The following is a 20,939-nucleotide window of genomic DNA, read 5'->3' as shown; positions in this document are numbered from 1 at the left end:
ACACACACACACACACACACACACACACACACACACACACACACACACACACACACACAAATATATATATATAGTCTAGTTAAAAATTTTTACATAGTTAGAAATAATCGTTATTGTTACCTCAAAAATGTCGTTATCCATTCGTTACCGAAAAAAGTAATTTGTAACGAGTAATTTATAAAAGGAATTTATTACAAATAATGCATTACCAATTCTGGTCGTAATTATAGATTAACACGATAAAAGATTAATTATTATTTAATATTTGTTTAATTTTTCAAAGTTTATAGCATAGAAATGGAAATGCATTAATTTTTTACTCCAAATTTATACAAGACAACATGATTGTATGTATCGCCTGGTTGCAGCACGCTGTTTGGGAAGTTTTCATGATTTATAGCGTCAGGATAATTTTGCGTTTCCAAACAAAAAGCAGCGTGTTTGAAATACTTTGCTCCGTTTTTGCCCACAATGCCATTTTCAGGTACAGAATTAGTCGTGTACAGCTGAACGCCCGGTTGATTCGAGTATACTTTCAACGAGCGTCCTGAAGATGGATGCACTACTTTAGCTACGAAATTGACTTTCCCGTCATTGTACGACTTCGGCAAGCAGAAATTATTGTCGTATCCGCCGCCCGGTACTTTGTCGATGACATCACCGAACTTTTTTAAGTTCCTTAGATCCATTATGGTGTTTACAACTGATTGAATCTCACCAGTTGGAATGCTTTCGGAATCCGTGACAGTCCAGCAATCGGCGTTTATAGTGATCATATGTTTATACAGTTCTGATGCATTTGTGGCCTGAAAAACAAATGAATAATAATCCACAAGACTTTCACGATCGATCAATTGTCTAGCAATGACATTATTGTATCTGTGATATAATTACAAGTGGAATTAAGTTAAATCTGTCATTATTCTCTCATATGACGAGCGCAATGTTTGTACTTTCTACAATAAGCCGTTAGTCATCATTCATACCATACAGTAGTAAGTCAAAATTACAAATCATTAAAAAAAATCTTAGGAAATTTACATCCAAAATAAATAACATTAGATCGTTACAATATTTTAAAAGTGATTGTTCATGGCAAATACATTATGTGATTGGTTATAACATGATCTAAGTTTTAAATCATTAGAAATAAAATTTCATCTCTACTGATTACTGATTTATTATTATTTTATGACACTATTGACTACTATTCGCTCACAACCTGCTCATGATTTATGATCTATTACTAATGATTCATTGTAGAAAGCCTATAATTCTCCAATAAAAATATTTCCAATAAAACCACAATCTGCGTTCATCGGAACTGTTCTTTCTAACTTGTTCTTTTTTATTTATTTCTTTCGTTCATTGCAAAATATATTAGAAGCTGTCTTGTAATTTTTTTATCTTTTTCGAAAACATAAATACTTTCTGCATCAAATCAGAAAGGAAAGATACTACATACATGTCCAGCGAGATTGAAGTAGCTGTGATTCGTTAAATTAATCGGAGTCGCCTTTTCGGAATGGGCTTTCATCTCTATGCGCAACTCTCCATCATTCGTCAGTTGGAAGCTCACTATTGCTGTTACTGATCCCGGATAACCCTCATCATCGTCCGGACTGACCAAAGTCATCACTACACAGTCGTCCTGAATTGTTGCATTCCATACCTTAGAACTCCAACCGTGAGTACCACCGTGGAGACTGTTTTCACCACTATTTTTGGACACATTATAACGTTGACCATCCACAACAAAAGTTGCTTTGCCGATGCGATTTGCGACTCGTCCAATTGTGGCACCAAAATATGGATTCTCCGATGAAAGGTATCCTGATATATTATTTTTTTCGAAATGATCTTGTTCTTTAGAGCAACTTTAATTTATATCCTTATGAATTTTTGTATATAAAACTATTTTTATGTTAATTTAATATTAACTATTATAAAACTGCGGAAATATATTTCATATTTTGCTTTAAAATATTATTGATATCTTAAATTAATATATTTTTATTATCTATTGAGAATATAGCTCATAATTTAAAAAAAAACCAAAGAAAAAGGGCCAAAAATTATTATATAAAATAAAATAAATCGTCGAAATATAGAAATTGAACGAAAATAAAAGAAACAAATATCGTTAAGTAAAAATTTAATCTAATATGCTAGCAGTAAACAAATGTTTCGATCACACTCGGATCATTTTCAATGTTAAACATAAATATTTGTTACAGTCAGTAAAAACAAAACATAATAAATTTTTTATTTCGCTCTAAAACAGATTGAACATGAAAAATAAATATCATAATATTCACAATTATAATATATAGCGGAAAAAGAAACATATGCATAATAATAGCTACTTGCAGCCATCATTGAAATGCTTATATTGTCAATAGTAGCAAAATAATAAGCTTAAATATCCTTAGATTTGAGGTAAAAACAGAGTATGCATGAAATGAATCAGATCCTTAAATATAACAAACCCAAAGTTTCTTAAGTCAAAAAATAAAAGGTGTTTCAGTACACACAATCAGTTGAAAATAGAGACATGCGAAAAGAAATAAAACAATGTAATGTCTCCTCGATGTTATGAGACATAATGTATTTTTTACATTGTATAACTATTTTCATTTATTATATTCTATAATTATAGTCTCTAAAATTATTATATTAATTCTGTTATTAGTGAATATTTTGTTATAATTTTATTTTAATTTTTATAGATATATATTCTTTAAGAATAGGCCAAGTAATGATAAAATCGATATAATAGAACGAGATCTTATCAAATATTTATTCATATAAGCAAATAAAAATTATAAGAATACCTTCGATATTGTCAAAGCCAAGCACGACGTCCGCTATGTTTCCTTCTCTATCTGGCGTTCTTATAGCGGTTATTACCGCACCATACGTTACGACATCGACTTCTTGATTAGCATTATTTCTCAATGTAAACTTCTTGATTTCCTGATCATTTACAGAACCCCACGTTGTAGTTGTAATGGATTCTTGCGCGATCGTAGCCATGCTCGTCCTAAGTAAAAACAATAGATTGGATTCCAACTTCAAATCTCACTTGGAGCAATAAATTTCTATGAAACGTTAACACAAATGTTAATGATTACCAATATTTCTTATAAAAATCGATAGTTTCGATCTATATTTACCGATTTGTTTTCGATTTACAGATGTAAAAAGTGAAGAAGTGACTTGAAACTGCGCGCTAAAAATACTTAAAAATAGATTCCATCATGGTACACTATTATCGCGAAGATAAGTTCTAATATTATTCGATGCTTATTGGTGGCAGTAAAATACATACGTGTTGTTATGTAAGTTCGTATATCGTATAAATATCAGTAAATTGATAATTGCAATTCTTATCTCAAGAAAATAAGTAGATTGCACACATAAATTTATTATGTAATAAGAAACGCGATAATACTAATATTCAATATATAGTGAAAGAATTATTTAATACAGTGAAAAATTATATTTAAAAAAATATAATTTACCTTTAATCTATTTCTGTATTTAATTATAATTTATCTTTAATTTATTTCTATATTTAATATCGCACTTTCCAGAGCTTGATTAAAAAGTTTGCAAAAAGTTCTACATTTGATAATTTCGAATTTCTCGTTAAATTAAAAGAAACAAGGATATAATTTGGCTTATTGATGATAAGAAAGTCTATATTTATTGTTAATAAAGTATCAATGAAATATAATGTAATATAATACATGAGGATATAACAATAGTAATGAATATTAATGCAAGCAGTTATCTTTAAAAATATAATAAAAATAAAATATAATTTTTAGTATAATATAAAGTATTGATAATTATTTATTGATAAAAAAACCCATCTTATTAACATTATACTTTCTAGATCTTTTACTCTTTTTTCTCATACTTTTTAAATTTTATTCACAGAACATTTTTTATCGCGATGAGGCTGAAATCCTCTTTGTTGTACAAGAGATGCAAAAATAAAATCAATAAGTATATGTTTCTTACCCAAGCCAGGAAGAGAAGACCAGAAATACAAAGAAGCGCGACATTGTTAACTAAAAATTTTAATAACTGTGTATTAAGTGCAAGCTATGAACATGTTCTGCAATTTGCAGCACGATACGTCTCGCAAGGTGTTTTTCTCGATTTTTTATTTATACTATCTGCGTTAAAAAAATTGCATCTTTGTTTTCAACAAGTATGTATGCCAAGTATCGCACGACTGACCAAGCACGACAGTTTTCCATCAATATCTGCACAAGGTTATATTTATTAAAAAGGTCTTGTCTTGGAAGAGATATACTGCATGAGTAGAGGAAAAAATGTGATAAAAGATAAAGAATTAATAGGAAATTTCATAACATCATAAATTCGCAGTTTTAATTTTCAAATAGCGATCAATTTCAGTACGATCGAATTTCTTTTTTTATCTCAATCCAATCATTCTATTTTTTCATGTTGAAAGGAGTTGAAAAAAATTAGAATTAACTTTTATTCTTTGTTTTACGTTTAATTATAAAATTTTAATCAATTGATATAAAATTCAATTTTCAAAATGCAGATAATATTGAAGTACTTAATGAAAGATTATTTTTTTTACATTAAATATACTTCTGCAGAAGTGTTATATAAATAAATCATTCTTGTATTATTATTACACAAAATTACAGGAAAATTATTTTCATCGAGGATTTGTGTTTTCGTAGCACAAGGCTTTCGAATCTCTTGACATCATATCATACATCTTTAGATACTTTAGTAATATTGTTCGCATTGTTGCAGTTTGAGAAGTTGTAAATTTGGCAAGTGATACTTTTTACATTCCTAAGATATACTATTTTTTTTGCAAATGTAATAATCCTAATTAATCTTTGGTTTTTGATTCAATCGCATTTATCAAAGCTGCTGTAACAAGCATTTCTTCTTGAATATTTTTGAATTGCTGATTAATATCTTGAGTAACTATTTGAATTTCTTGCAGATGCTGCAACAGATTCAAACATTTTTAACAAAAGATGCTAATGTACTTTCTAGTTCATTCAAAAATAACACTGACCATCTTTATGGCTTTGTAAAGTATTATTTCCTGTTCCTGTGTAAATGGCTCACTGTAGGATTGCATAGACGACGAGAACGACGAGCTAGCCATGGCAGATTCGCTTTAATACTAAAAAAAAAAAAAAAAAAAAACAAATAAATACAGTCTATAACCTACGGTCATATTCAACATTCATGAGGTACATACTTCTTGTCTCGGATTGGAGGAAATAATTAATATATCCTATCGCTTCTTGCGATATATTTAGATACTTTAACACAGAATCTATTATTTTTGAATTCTTTCTTTAGTTCATCTAGTTACTATATTTCTTATCATATTATTTTGTGCAATTATTTAGAATAATTACGACTTCCTCCCCCTCCCCTCCTCAACCTCAAATCATAATAAAAATACTTATTCGTATTTTCATTCAAAACGAAAGAATCTGTCAAAAAAACGTGGCGGTCAGCTTCTGCTGAATTGAGTTATTAAGCGTTAAAGTTGGAGACTTTAGAGGTTAAGATATCTGTCATCCTGACTCAATATAGCGCTATGTATACGTTCTGCAATAATTATACAAATTCACTGTTTTAAAAACACATTTACTGCTTTAAAAACACAAATTCTCTGCTTTACAAACATTAATTCACTGCTTTAAAAACACAAATTCTCTGCTTCACAAATCCTAATTCATTGCTAATGCAAAGAATTTGTGTATTTAAAGCGGTAAATTTATGTTTTTAAAGCAGTGAATATGTTTTTAATGTAGCGAATTTGCGTAATTAAAGAATGTGTACATAATATTGTACCGAGTCGGAATGACAGATATCTTAACTTTTAAAGTTTTGAATCTATAGCGCTTAATAATTTGATTCATAAGGCCGATCATCACGTTTTTTTTGCCAGATTCTTTCATTTTGAGTGAAAACATGTCGAAGTGTATTTTTATTAAGATTTGGAGTGAGGGGATATTTTTAATAATTACCTTAATTTGTCTATCTTTTTAGTAAATCTTTTTAGTAAATTTGTATCTTCTTCGGTGATTAATGACTCTGGGGTGCGATTCTGTAACTATTTTATACGCTTACCGACAGTTGTCGGTGTCATTGCGCAGCACCATATAACACATCTGCGCAACAACATCGATAATTCTTGGTAGATGTGTAAAAGTTACACTACGCATTGGAGATTGAGAATTGCGAATTAGAATTCGTCCAATCAGATAGTTTTAATTTTAATCTGTTTCATTCTAATTGGCTGAATTCTAATCCTCAATTCCAATCCTCAGTCTCCAAAGCGTAGTGTGACACGGGCATTAGGGGCTCCTCATAATAAAAGGAGCAGGAATCAGAGAATAAGAATTTCGACCTATTAGAAATCATGTATTGTGGAATACACAGTTTCTGATATAGGTTTCTAATATAGATGATAGGTTGAAATTCTTATTCCCGTATTCATAGATAGGCTTTATATTTAAGGCTTCCTTGAATTTATCTTCAGATACTATACGAATTTTATTGGCTGCTGAACATCTAAAGATAAATTTAAGGAAGCCTTAAGTACAAGATCTGACCATGAATATGAGCTTATTCTCTGTTCTTGTTCCTTTTATTGTGCGGAGCCCCTTACAGAATATAGGTTCTAGGCCTATATTGAGATTAAAGAACGAAATTTCACCAATGAGGACAAAAAAGTTTTGGCTCCTTTTACTCTGATTGGTCAAACTTCAATCTTTCAATCTTCAATCTCATTCTTCAATGCCTAGTCTGATTCCGACCTAATGTCTCCGGCACACCAGCGCGATATTCGTCGCGCGACACATGATATCCAATGAGTGTACAGCTTTACCGATATTCTCATTCTAAAAGTATACTGTTATTGGATATCGCGCTGATGTGCTGGAGCTATTATGGCTCCTGCAACGCTTGCCGCGCGGTGAAAATTATCGCACTAACCAATAATTCTAAAGTAACCAATAATTCTCTGTTCTTAAGTTGGCCTCACCTTGCAAAACTTCTAGAAATGATATAAACTTCTAGAAATGATTACTTCCGTTGCGCGATAAAATTGGATTGAGTTCAACTTTGTCGTATGGTGAAAATTATATATCTAGTACTTCCAAGCAAGAAGTTGATTGGCTATCGCGCTAACTTCCGTCACGCGGTAAGTGTTGCCGCGGTTCTATGTACAGGAGCCAGAGGTTTTAATAAATATTTTTCCTCCCATTTTCCTATAATTCTCTAAATTTGTATATTTTCATGCGTAGAATATATTCTGAAAAGGAAAATTATCATTCAAGTTCCGTTTTTATTTTTTTTAATTTCAAAGTTTTCTGATGTTCAAAAAACGTTGAAATTATAATTCAAAAAAATTATATATATCCAAAATTTCCAATTTCTTTATATATAAATAAATTAGAAATCGGATTATACTTAATCACCGACGAGATATTATTAAAGACCGTCAACCCTGGACAAATTTTCGGCGATATAAAAAAAAAGAGGTAATTGAAGAATGTTGACGTTATCGACAATTGATATAAATTTGCTAGTATATTACATAAATATTTGGCTAATACATTATTAAATTTATGATTTTTTGTTACATAAATGTTCCATAAATAAATATGCATACTTGTAAAGCTATATTCTATATGTTACAGAAAAATAACAATTTTTTCTCTGCAGTTATTATCTCTGGTAATAATCAAACTTTGACGACACACTGAAATAATTTTAAAGAAAAATCGAGTATTATTAAGTTCTAAATACGTCTACTAAACTAATAAATCATAAAATTATCACAATATCAGTTTTTAACTCTTAATCACTTCAATATTCACAAGGATGCGAACTCCCATAAGAATATCGGTCTTTAATAGTATCTCATCAGTGACTTAATGCATTGTAAAATACAAAAAATTATGACATATTCATATCTATTATGTGTTACGTTCAATCTCTGTTCTTAATTTTTCTTGTATTTCTTGTATCTCTAATATTTAATATTTATTGTTCTTATACTGTATTTTCGATTGTGCATTGGGCCTTGCGTTTAATATCTATTCGTAATTCTTTTATACCTGAATAAATAATATTTATTCCATTTAGCAAGATCAAAAGGCAAGACGATCGAACGATTAGAAAATCACTATAGTAGTACCGCTCAACTTCTTCAATTACGGAAATTAGAAAAATGACTTGCAAAAATTTCACATTCTTGTTTCTTCACGAAGCTATAATAAGCAGCATTAGTATCGTCTGATTTTCTCGATTTTCTCGGTATTCTCGATTAGAAATGTGTGTGTGTGTGTGTGTGTGTGTGTGTGTGTGTGTGTATATATAGTTTTAATTTTATTAATCAATTTTCCGTTTAGCTTTACTGAAAAAGATAAAAGGTACGAAAATAAGAAAAATAATTCTAGTTGAGTTGACATTCATCATAACGTTTATTTGATTTATTGTTTATAATCAATTTTTCTAGGTCACAATATATCGCTTAATATGTAATACATACAATCTTTTATAAGTTTCGTTCTTTTTTCTTTCTTTACCTGTCTTTAAACAAAAAATACTTACTAAAAATAGACTCGATAAAATCGATCGCTTAAATATCTTTTTTAAATATCTCTTATTTTATTTATCAAGCGCAAACCAAGATCAAAGATGCAGTCGGAGATATATTGTGTATATTTAATAAGAGTAGGTCGCCTTCTGAAAATTATTAAGAAATTCGCAGTATAATAATAATAGATGAACAAAAAACGTCACTGTTCTAATTATTAATGCTTATTCGCTATATAAACGTTTTGTTTTACTAATGCAGCGGCATGTATATTAACCAAAGACGATTTTGATTTTGTGCAATTCACTTTTGATTTCGCTTTAGATTTTACAGATCATATGACGTTTGATTATGTAAGTTTGAAAAAAAAATTATTTGTGCAAAAGAAGTTTAAGAACAGAAGCGAGATCGCTATCCCAGAACTACAAAACCAAAGGTCATGTGATCTGTAAAATCTAAAGCGAAATCAAGAAGTGTAATTTTTTTAAGAAAAGGTAATACTCTCCTTATTTACATGTTTAACCATGCAGTGCCATGTAATTCTCATCGTATTGTTGTTAATATTAACAACATAGTGACAATTACATAGATATCGCATGCTATGTTAAAGTCACATCGATATTTTTTATAGTTAAATTTTTAACTTTATTGTTATAAAAACACTCGTACTGTCTCGTTGTATTTTTGCTATTCCAAACGCACGCTAATTGTTCATTCGCAGTTCTCCTTTCCGATTCCGTCGGGATTTGAAAAGTTTTGCGTTCACTGTAAAACGAATTTCCTAAATTTTAAGTATTTAATGACCTTTTACGATGACAATCCTCGAATATCTGTCTACGTCTCACTTTTCAAAAAATTTTTTTATTTTTCTATTTTTCAAGATATCTAGTTCCTCGAATTTTTTAGACATTGTAAATCCATGATATCAAATTATATTATAGATTTCCTTGTTTAACACTTTATGTTTCTCTTTCAATAAAAACAAAACCTAAGATACATTATTAAGGCTGCGATTTGGACATTTTCAGCGCTTTTTAATACTTTTATTCTTTTTATGCGCAAACTGATATGATATATCTAATGAACGGTAAAGACAAAATTATGATTACAAGCGCTTAAAGTAAAATACTCCTACGTTTTTTTTAGCGTTCACAGTTGGTTTCACAGTTGATAATCCTTCTGTAATATGAACAACCCATAGACGGAAAGGGCAGACATTTAAAAAGAGACACTTTCCAGTTGCACACACTATATTATTCTTTCATGGTTAAATGTGGTTCCCATGCGACAGAATGCGCGATTGATAGCTCGCGCCCCGAGTATGTTGATTTACAATATGAGTTAGAATAGCAAAATAGATTTGATCACAACCTCTATTGAAATATCATCTGAAACATCATTACTAAAATATCATGTGCTACTTGAAATATACACTACCGTTTACAAATTCGGGAACATCTGCGATTTTTTCACATTCCATGAAAATTTAAGTATCTCAGTGAAGAAAAATCGTAGCGAAGTTTTTAAAGGTGCATTTCAAAGAGAAAAAATAGAGCTTTAAATTGGAATTTGGATATTGATTCTATAATATTTTTAAAATTACATAAAATTGAAATTTAAAAAAAATTTTTTTTCAATATTTTTGTTAATCTTTGAAGCGCTCTATCTGGATGAAACATCATCACATAAAATTTAACAAAAATTTCAAGTAGACTGTCTAAGCTTTGCGTATTTTAATTTTATTATGTTCTTTGGCATCGACACTTTGGCAAATATAATGCAATATTTGCAACACTCCAGGGAACAAAACTACACCATCTAAAAAAAAGTTTATCAATTTTTAAAACAAGAACAGAAACAGCATTACAATACATACTACAGAATGGTCCTGTATCACAAAAAGACTTGGGCCACAGAAGGGCTCGGGACTACAAAAGGGCTCTGTACCACGAAAGGGTCCTGTACTATAAAAAAACATGATCCACAGAAGGATTTGACCCACGGAAAAGCCTGACCTACAGCAGGACCTGTAACACGGAAGAACTAAGTCCACAGAAAGACCTTTTATCACAGAAGGATCTGGATTACAGAAGAGTCTTATACCACAGAAAAACTTAACTCACAAAAGGGCGCTATATCATTCATACATTACAATCCCTTAAATCTGCCAGATTCCTACTGTACCCAATAATATTGATATAAAAATCTAGAGCCTCGATGTCTTATTACACATACACGCACACAAAATAAAACCAGTCACGGAATAGCTTAGCCCACAGAAAGGTTCTGTTCCACAGAAGGGTCCTGTAACACAGAACAACCTGGCTTACAGAAGAGACCTCTACCACAGAAAGACATGGAGCCCACAGAAGGGCTCTATACCGCAGAAGGGCCTACAGAAAAGCTCTAAACTATAGAAGGACCCAACAAACAGAAGAGCCTGATATGTAAACTATCCAGATTACTGAGCTTCATGATTTATAATAATCGGAAGCTCGCCAGTCATTATCTCAAGAGACCAAGTCCTTCTAATCGCGCCGCTCGATTTACTCCAGATAATCCTCGCTGACAATCCAATGCTGAGATTTCCTAGGTTCCTCAAAATGTACCGGGTGTATAATTATTATTATATGGTGGAATCGCGCACGGTTTATCCAAATTTCTGGCGCGTGCTGAATTTGATCCATATCCTACTCCTACTGGCTCATTAGTTTGGCTTTTATCTTCTGAGCAAGGGCGAAAGTTTCCAAGGGGATTGGATGTACCTATAGCTCGGCGAATATGTTACACTGATCAGAAAGTATCTCGGCTCTGGTCTACTCTGACATTAACAATCATTAGTAATCTGCTCACGCCCGAGACCAACATCAAGTGATATAATCAAACATGTGGAAGTTTTGTTCCCCGCTATTTTTTTTCGTTTTTTTTTCTTTATTTTCTTTTTATCGTGTTGCGTGCATGTTTTATGCGCGCTCGATCTCGTCGTGATGAAACTTAAGGAAGTTCTCCATCTTAAAAAAGTGGAGGAGATGTAACATAACAGTTAAGTGAGCGCTGGATAATTATTATCTGCGATTGGAGTATACCTTACATACTGCAATACGCAATTTAACTCGCCTAAATTTGCTCGTATACGCACACGCTCACGCTATCTAATCAAGTCCTGATTGGAGTATATCTTTAAATCCATAATAAATCTAGAAGAATATCAATCAATTACAATGAGTATTTATTCAATTGTTATATCCGCTGAACATGCTAGTGAAATTTAAATCCATTTATAAAAATGATAAGATATGTTAATTTGAACAACGCGCGTTTTTATTATGATATGACATTGCAACGTTTTCAATTTTGACGTCATATTTAAAGAGAAATACATCCAGCAGGATGGTGTCGCAGATGTTGTACAAGAAGAGCATCATAAACAATGTATGATTCAGAAATGCGCTGTGTTATTTCTATAAAGGAGATAGAACAAACTCTACTCCGCACAGACGTCAACTACGTTGAACAGAAGCGAAGACAGAATGTGTACGTGCTTCATTTGGAAAAAAGTATGCCGTATTTTTATTTTATTATGTCCTTTGTCATCGATAATACTTTTGCAAATATAATACAATATTTGCATTATTCCGAGGAACAAAACTGCACTGATCAAAAAAAAATTCATCAATTTTTAAAACAAGAATAGATACAGCATCACATTCTGTACACAGAATGATTTTGTACCATAGAAGGATATGACCTCTAGAAGGACTTGGCCCACAGAAGTGGGACACAGAAGAGCCCTGTACAGAAGGATCCTGTGCTACAGAAAGGTACAACAAACAGAAGATTCTTGGCCCACAGAAGGGCTTGGCCTACAGAAGGGCATGGTCCACAGGGCCCTGTAACACAGAACAACCCACAGAAAACACAATCCACAGAAGGACTTTTTACTACAGAAAGATCTGGATTTCAGAAAGGTCTTGTATCATCATGTTACAAATTTCCAAGAAGACCACAATAGAAATTTCTTACTCAATAATATAATAGTGACAAAAAATTAGAGGACTCAGTACTGTCTTATTGTCGTATACACACAAATAAAACCAGTCACAAAAGGACTTACCTTACAGAAAGGTAATGTTTTACAGAAGGGTTTGACCCACGAAAGAGCCTAACCTATAAAAGAACCCTGTGCCAGATTTGGGCTATGAAAGACTTCTGTACCAAGGCATGTTCTGCAAAGGGGCTTGGCCCACCGAAGAGTCTAGCCCACAGAAAAGCCCTATCGCAAAAGAGTATAGCAAACAGAACGACCACAGAGGGGTCCTGTACTATAGAAAGACCTGGCCTGTTCTATAAAAGGGCTCTATATCGCAGAAAAGCTCTGAACTACAGAAGGGCCTGATATATAAACCATCCAGGTAACTGAGCTTCAGATTTTTATAATAGTTGGAAGCTCGCCGGTTTCTACTTCAAGATCAAGTCCTTCATCTTCGATCTAATCGTGCTATCGCCGCTCGATTTATTCCAGATAATCCTTGGCAGCAATCCAATGCTGAGATTCTTCAAAATCTACCGGGTGTACAATTATTATTATATGGTGGAATCGCGCACGATTTATCCAAATTTCTGGCGTGTGCTGAATCTTATTCATATACTGCTCCTACTGGTATTATAGTTCGGCTGTTTTTACTATCTTCTGAGCGAGGATGAAAATCCAAGGGAAGCACACCATGTAATCTCTCCTTTCACTATGGCACAGTATATATAGTAGCGCAACTCTCCTGATTTTATGTTGACTAAAATGGAGTGCGCATGCGTAAAATAAATAAGTTGCCTTGTCTCTTTTCCTCCTTTTTTATTGCTTCTCTCTCTCTCTCTCTCTCTCTTCTTTTTTTCTCTATTTAAGTAAGCATTTTAATGTTCCATTTAAACATTTGTCTTTCAAGATTCAGAGTAGAAATTTAAAGGGAAGTATTACGTGCATTGTCCATTTGATAAAATGTGTGAAAAATCTCGAAAGATTGGTCTAATTTTTATGAAAAAATGATAAAGTGAAAAAGTGAACAAAGTAACATAGAAAACCGAGCAAGAAAGATTTCTTTTTATTTATTGTATTTTAAATTTATTTTTTGGACATATATGTATATAAATTTCTTTTATATCAACTTTCTAATAATATTTTCATAGATATATAATTACACACATAATTTTTCTTTATACAAATATACATTTTTAAGTTAATTTAATTTTTTTCTAATTTTTATATATTTTTTCTTTATTTCTCAATATATTTACAATTTATTTTTATTAATTTTTATAAAGTTTAAATTATTGCAATATTAGATTATTCGCGTTGCATGCTCCAATATGTCATGCTACAATAGCATTTACTCACTTCAACAAATTCGCAGCTTTTCCCATATGTATTATCAGTAAAAATGATTTTGAACCGATAGCGAGATAGGACGTTTTTCCTCGAATGATATTTACTTGTTTGGAATCACTAATAAAGGAGGATGCTCACAGTATAAGGGGGTTTCTGCCCTAGAGATGGAACCTCTGAAACCCATAAATTCATTTAGAGTATGATGAAATTATCGCTCGATATCAAATTTTACTTTTTCATCGGCAAGGAAAGTTGAAAAAAATCATATTTGAAAACTATTTCCTAAATATTTAGTGAATTTCCTTTAATTGTAAATCAAGTTTGATAACGAAAAGGTTGCTACTGAGCGATATCTCCGCGACATCTAGTCCCAGCAAGTGCTGACACCTGACAGTTCCGCTTGACAGGACATCTATATAAGTGTATGCCGGAGCAGAGAATTCATCTTTCGCTCTTTGCCATGCGGTAAAATAACTCGCGAAAATCGGAGTAGCTGCAACTTAAAATTGAAGCAAAAGTGCTTAGAATCGAAGTAAAATATCCGGAGCTTTGAGAGCTCATATCGGCCCATTGAAGCTTCTTGAAATCTGTCTACTTTCGGAGTAACTGGCGAAGGGAGAAAAAACGTGATATCGGATATAAGTCGAACATTAGTTTTTATATACTTTTTCATGAGATTTTCTCAAAAGTCATCGTTATAAGCCTACTCATAAGTATAGTAGTTCGTGTAAGTCGCGTGCAAGAAGTCCTTGGAGTATCTTCATAGACTCAGACTGTACAAAGAAATGTGAATAAAGTGCTTAATGTTCTCAAGATAGACAATCATAGCAGAACTCTCTAATCAACTGTCCTTCCATCCAGACAGGATTTTCACTAATTACAGATTCTATTTCCTATTTAGAAAGGATACTAGAGCGTTCACATAAAAATTCAAAAATTAGAATTTAAAAAATTATCTCGACCTTACAAATTTTACGTAGTGACGACGCGGTGGCGAGAGAGGCAGAGAGCGAGTGAGGCAGCGAGAGTGGAGATGGAAAGCCGCTGACGTACCTGGATATCTAGGCAAACTGTTTGCCCGGGTACCCAGATACGTCAGTGACTTTCCACCTCCACTCTCGCTGTCTCACTCGCTTTCTGCCTCTCTCGCCACCGCGTCGTCACTATACGTAAAACTTCAAACATTTTTTCAACTTTCCTTGTCGAAAAATTTAGAATTTAATATTGGATGATAGATAGATTTTATCATACTCTAAATGAATTTATGGGTTTCAGAGATTTCATCTCTAGGGCAGAAATCCCCTCTTCCCCTTCCTCTATACTGTGGACATCCTCCTACTCCTCGTTCAGTATTTTCATTTCTGATTGTCGTAATCAATTATCTCTGGGAAAATATATATGAAGAACTGATTGTTTTATATTGATGATATTCATCACTGTGCAATTGAAAATTTTCACACTACGAGGACATTTCGTGACTTGCCTTTGGCACGCGGCCAAGAATCAATTTATGGAATTTTGAAGATATTAACATTGAGACAATCCTTTTAACTGGAAAATCCTTGGAAATTATTTATTCCACGATTGTATCAGGGATTTGGTAAGTGTACAGGGTAAAAGACCACTTTCCTTGTTTTCATTTTAAGGAATATTTCAGTTCATTACTTTATTTATTTTAAGAATTTTATATTTGCCTAAATTTACTTATTATATCAACTATTCTTGTAAATTAATAATAAAAAGAATATTTTCTATTAATCCTCGTTATTTCTTTAATATTTCTTTAATATTTTCATTCTTTTATTCTTAATGATAATCAATATATTATTGTTAATTTGTTCATTCATTATTCTACTGTCTGTTAAATCATTGATAATATTGGAATTTTTCGTATATTTCACTATTATTTAGTTATATATTGTATGTTAATTAATGATAATAATGATAATTTATATACATTCCATCATTTTGTTAACTATCAATTTAATATTCTTATATCATAATGTTGATTATGCGTGACTGATTTTTATTGTCATATATGCGCTCATTTTATTCTCAATTGTATGTACTAAATTGAGACGGAAAGTCCTTTACCAATTTTCGTAATAGTTAATGAGATATTAATATCTAAAGATTACCAAATACGCCGGGCTACTACCAAGTATACGCTTATTGCTAGCTCGACACACGAGTCGCGAGGAGCGACGATGGGCTGGCAAGCGTGCTGTTCGAGTCATGACGTCAGGTTTTTGGGATTCCAAGGCGCCAACTTTCAGCGTCCAAGGCGCGCCTACTACGCGCCAACAGACGATGAAATTTTCTTTATTTTTTTATTTTTTATTTTTTGTATTTTTGCTTTGTATATCAATCTGATGAATCTGAGCTTTAACATCCGTGGCAAAGGAGAATATCATACATCAATAAATCAATATATCGCATAATATCACATATATTATCAAACATATATTAGTATCTTATAATATCATATATATTATCATTTAATATATATTAATTGTAATATATTATCCGATATATTATCATTTCGTATCAAACATATATCTATCTCAATTTCAATACAAAAAGTGTACTCACTGACTAAAAGATTGCAACACTTTTTTTTTAAGGAATTTCGGAATGCAGTCTGCTCACCGAGCGATTGATCCTTGCTTATGGATCTATAACAAACCCATTACAAAATAAATATTGTAATCTTTTAGTCAGTGAGTGTATAACTTACAGATTAAAAACTGCATTTACGCTCTCATACAAGACATTCTTTTTATTTCATTCATCGCCTCTACGACATACAGATCATCGATATACGCTATCTTCCTTATTTTCTACATCAGTCTTCTTATATAAGTATTGTTAAACTTCTTAACATATTTTCGGTATTTACGGAATCTTTGCAACAATAATTGGTAATGTGCGAATGCGCTTTTATTTAAGGATTGCATTTAACATTTTTGTCCCTATTTTATTCTTTATTTTATCTTTTGTCGCATTCATAATGCTCAAAAATTTTTTCCACTATTGCGTTTAATATTGACAAACTTAAGATTTTCAATGCAAAGTCTGCAATATTTTTAAAAGCAAGCGAATCTCCTACATTTTGTTGCACTAATTGGCTAAAACTGATAACTATCTTTCAATATTTCTTTTCTATATACAATACACTCTAACCTGCGCATCACTTAATATATTATACTTTCACTCAGCTTTAAATCTTTCTTATCAATAAACGCATCCAGTAAAGGAACATCTAAATATAATTTTTGTAACTTGCGACAGATATATATATTTAGACTTAATGCCTAAATTCCTTTAAAATGATTAATATTAAAAAGATGTAATTTTTTATTAATTCCTATAATAACTTTTTTAGATAATAATTTGTTGTTCTACGTTTTTTATAACACTTTTTGATACAGATGCTTTTATTTTACGATTTATAATATTCTACTTCAAAATCAGTTTCATTTGACTCCACGTATGCAAGTTCAGTGTCATTTTTTATAATATTATTTATATTTTCTACAAACAAAAGCTTCAAAATTTTTTTAGCTATAACACAAATCTTTTTATATCCTCAATCAATTTCTACAAAATTTAATTGGAAAATGCAATTTACTTTATTTAATTCGTAAAGAACTGATTTAAGAATGATCAGATACAAGTAATTAACATCGTCATATAATATTTCATTTAATATTCTTGCTGTGTAACATTTTTTTTATTAACAACTAAAAAATGTTTTCATTGTTCTAATAACACATTTATTACGTTATATTTGCACAACCAACGTGTAGAACAAAGCTATGTTCGACGAAGTTGTGAAATGATTTCATCATTATTTAAAATATCGTATAATCTTTTATATTCTATTTTTCTATTAAACTGTGACTGAATCATGCGTAAATTTCTTTATAAAGAAAATCTAAATTTGATGGTAACATGTCAGCTGTTTTAAACAATGCACGTCAAGCCAATTAAGCGAATGACAAATACAATGACATAAAATTTAACGTATCGTTATATCTATTACGCATCTATGATGCCATGGAAGAATAATAAATAAAATTTTCTCTTTCTTTATTTTCTCTATATCATATTCAATAATTCATTTCCATCGTGAAATTCTACAGATTCATCATCACTTTCGTGTTTTTCGAAAGTTCTAAATATTTATAAGATTATGTATTAAAAATGTGTAACGCAAGAAATAACGTAACTCAGTAATACAAATATGTAATAAAATATATACAGCAAATATATGCAGTATTATGAAACATACCGAAATGTCTTAACGAAATTTGTACCATTGTCAGTTGCAGCATACTTTATTTCAATTATAATATAAATAAGTTGTTAATTATAATCAAGTAAATAAAACAATTTGATTGAAACTTATTGCACACATATAGGTCAGATAATAACATACAATTTGTAATTTATTGCACGTATATAAATCAAACTAAACTAAAAATGGATTTTTGCTATTCAAAATTTTGAATTAAACAGTATTCACAATGTATTGCGTATGCACAGAAAAAAACTAATATTATTTTTAAATTGAAAGGCATAGAGATATGCTTCATGCAATTCCTATAAATGAATAAAAATGCATTCAGGATTGAAAAATTTATTAAAATTCATTTTAACATTCGTGAATCAATATTTTTAAAAATCTGAATCCATTTCAATCCATTCTCGTTTGCTGGATAGTAACTCTAAAATAGATGATGTTATTTTGATATATCTAGAGTTTTAATTAAGAACAGATGTATGCATTTACGAGTGAAACAAAACGATAATGTAAGAAATTAATTTAAGACATCACTCGACTTTTTTTATTTGGAATATAAAAAGTCGTATCGATATCGATTAAATTTTATGTCGATATAACCAGTTAATAATCTGCATTCTTCAATTACCATCAAGCCTTCGAGGCCTATTTTGATAATTGAAAATTTAAAATTAAAATTTAAATTTGACGTTACAATATATATTAGATAAAAACAGATATATATGCGTTGCGAGTGAAACAGAACAATAATGTAAAGAATTAATTTAAGATGTCGCTATTATCGACTTTTTATTTGGAATTAAAAAAATCTGTACTATCGGCATTGATCGAGTGTTATGTCGGTACAGCCAAAGCAGTTGATAATATCAATCCTCTTCAATTACCACCGAGGACCCTTTATAGTTATGAAAATTTACTCAAGGTTGACGATCTTTAACGTATCTCGTCGGTGACATGGGCTTCGAAAAATTCGATCGATAGTGACAATAGCAGAAAATAGTGGCGGTGAAAATTGCTGGAATTCCTTTCTTTTATGCGTCTTATGAGAATAAAACGGAGAAGCTCGTAGCATAAGGTGGCTGTATTCGGTCAACAAGATACCAGATCGTGTGATCGTGTAATAATTTTTATGTGACACGTTATTCTCGCCAATTTCATCAATCAACGTTACTTTTGCACACATATGTGTTCCGCTTAACCATTAAACGAATTTTACTCCTTTCACATTATTTTCTCACATCGTATTGCTGCTAAACTAAATGCGATCGACACGTGCGGCTGCTGCAAACTCTGTGAAGAGCTGTTGAGCGGAATCTCGTTGTTGGTTACAACACGCAGTCACAGGCGAGTAGCAAAGTCGCTGATGTTGTGACAATTGTAACCTGTTTTGACGGCAGCCTGGGAAGTTTGGCACGAGTGTATCAAGCGTGTTCAACGAAAATGAGTTCAAATCATCATCTGAATTCATCGTCCGGCGAGATAAATCACATTCATTTTGTCTCTGAGGATATCGAGGCATTGTACCTGTCTGAGGAATATGCAGACGTAACTCTAGTAGTGGCAGGTCAAAAATTTCGTTGCCACAAGCTTATTCTTGCCGCACGTAGCGAATACTTTCGTGCTCTGTTGTTCGGAGGCATGAAGGAGTCGACCCAGAGTGAAATAGAATTAACTGTATCTTCGTTGCACGCTTTCAAAGGCTTGCTCAAGTACATTTATACCGGCCGGATGTCTCTCACTAACGAGCGGGATGAGGTAACGCTCTTTTGAATCATCTTTTAGCGAATTCAGTCACTTGCATTACACTAGTTGCTTTCTATTTTCACATAAGTGATACTGAGTTTGAATTTGTGTATTTTATACTGAGATAATAACGTTATTACTTGATGACAAAATTATGGTGTAATAATATAGATTTATAATCTCATTTTTAATGTGAGTTAACAATTCAGTAAGTACATGGTCTTTGGCTTATACAGATTGTACATAAAAACTCAGTTGAATTTTATTTATCATAGTGAAAAGGAATGTACATTTAACTGAGTTATGACGTCAAATGAGAATTATCTAAATTTTGAAGTAATTAGAAAGCAACTACTAGATTAGTGAAGACTAATGTTCATTTTTACCAATGTAGATTAACTTTAATCTTAGTTTCAATTATTCTTTAATTTTCTTATTTTGAGAAAAAATAAAAAGTATGTTAAACCAAGATTAAAGTTAATCTTCATTGATAGAAAAGACTCAAGTTTCATCAATGTAAGATTAACTTTAATTTCAAATAATACAAATACAAAATCAATTATTATGCTACTGCATTTAGATAAAACAGTTTTTTTAATGTCCACTGATCTAGTGTAATACAAATGACTGAATTCATTATTTAAAGATGTAAAATGATCTATTTTTTATTTTGCTTTGATTTTCTTTGTTGCAGGTCATTCTTGATATCCTAGCTTTAGCGCATTTATATGGATTTATGGATTTAGAATCAGCTATATCTGATTATCTTAAAGAGATATTAAGCATAAAGAATATATGTTCAATTCTCGATACTGCATTTTTATATCATATGGAATTTCTAACTAATGTTAGTATTGTATATGCAACCTTATATTTTGTAA

General features: G+C 31.3%; 2 protein-coding genes across 2 annotated transcripts in view; one reads left to right on the top strand and one right to left on the bottom strand.

Moving 5' to 3' along the window:
• Positions 1-171: 171 nt before the first annotated feature.
• On the bottom strand, positions 172-4,073 carry LOC105621183 (aldose 1-epimerase-like). Its single transcript, XM_012202652.1, has 4 exons — positions 4,030-4,073; positions 2,835-3,043; positions 1,466-1,833; positions 172-806 (listed from the first exon to the last, which is right to left on the bottom strand). Exons 1-4 carry the CDS (start codon positions 4,071-4,073, stop codon positions 309-311), a joined length of 1,119 nt encoding a protein of 372 aa, XP_012058042.1. The 3' UTR covers positions 172-308.
• Positions 4,074-19,755: 15,682 nt separating this feature from the next.
• Positions 19,756-20,939, top strand: part of LOC105621292 (BTB/POZ domain-containing protein 9) — a 5,083-nt gene continuing 3,899 nt past the window's right edge. Inside the window, exons 1-2 of the mRNA XM_012202758.1 lie at positions 19,756-20,070; positions 20,753-20,905. Coding sequence (XP_012058148.1) covers positions 19,756-20,070; positions 20,753-20,905 — 468 coding nt within the window. The remainder of the gene's footprint in view (positions 20,071-20,752; positions 20,906-20,939) is intronic.

Source organism: Atta cephalotes (assembly GCF_000143395.1).
Source record: "Atta cephalotes unplaced genomic scaffold scaffold00032, whole genome shotgun sequence".
NCBI classification, from domain to species: domain Eukaryota; kingdom Metazoa; phylum Arthropoda; class Insecta; order Hymenoptera; family Formicidae; genus Atta; species Atta cephalotes.
The sequence above is the reverse complement of the archived record's forward strand: the minus strand, read 5'-3'. Positions and strand labels throughout refer to the sequence as shown.

Bases quoted from the DNA above. Each gene is read 5' to 3' on its own strand.
- LOC105621183 (XM_012202652.1), bottom strand. From the start codon at position 4,073: ATGTCGCGCTTCTTTGTATTTCTGGTCTTCTCTTCCTGGCTTGG. The intron at 1,834-2,834 runs GTATTCTTATAA...ATAATATATCAG, and splicing joins TGGCTTTGACAATATCGAAG to GATACCTTTCATCGGAGAAT. The intron at 807-1,465 runs GTATGTAGTATC...TTTGTTTTTCAG, and splicing joins ACTTCAATCTCGCTGGACAT to GCCACAAATGCATCAGAACT.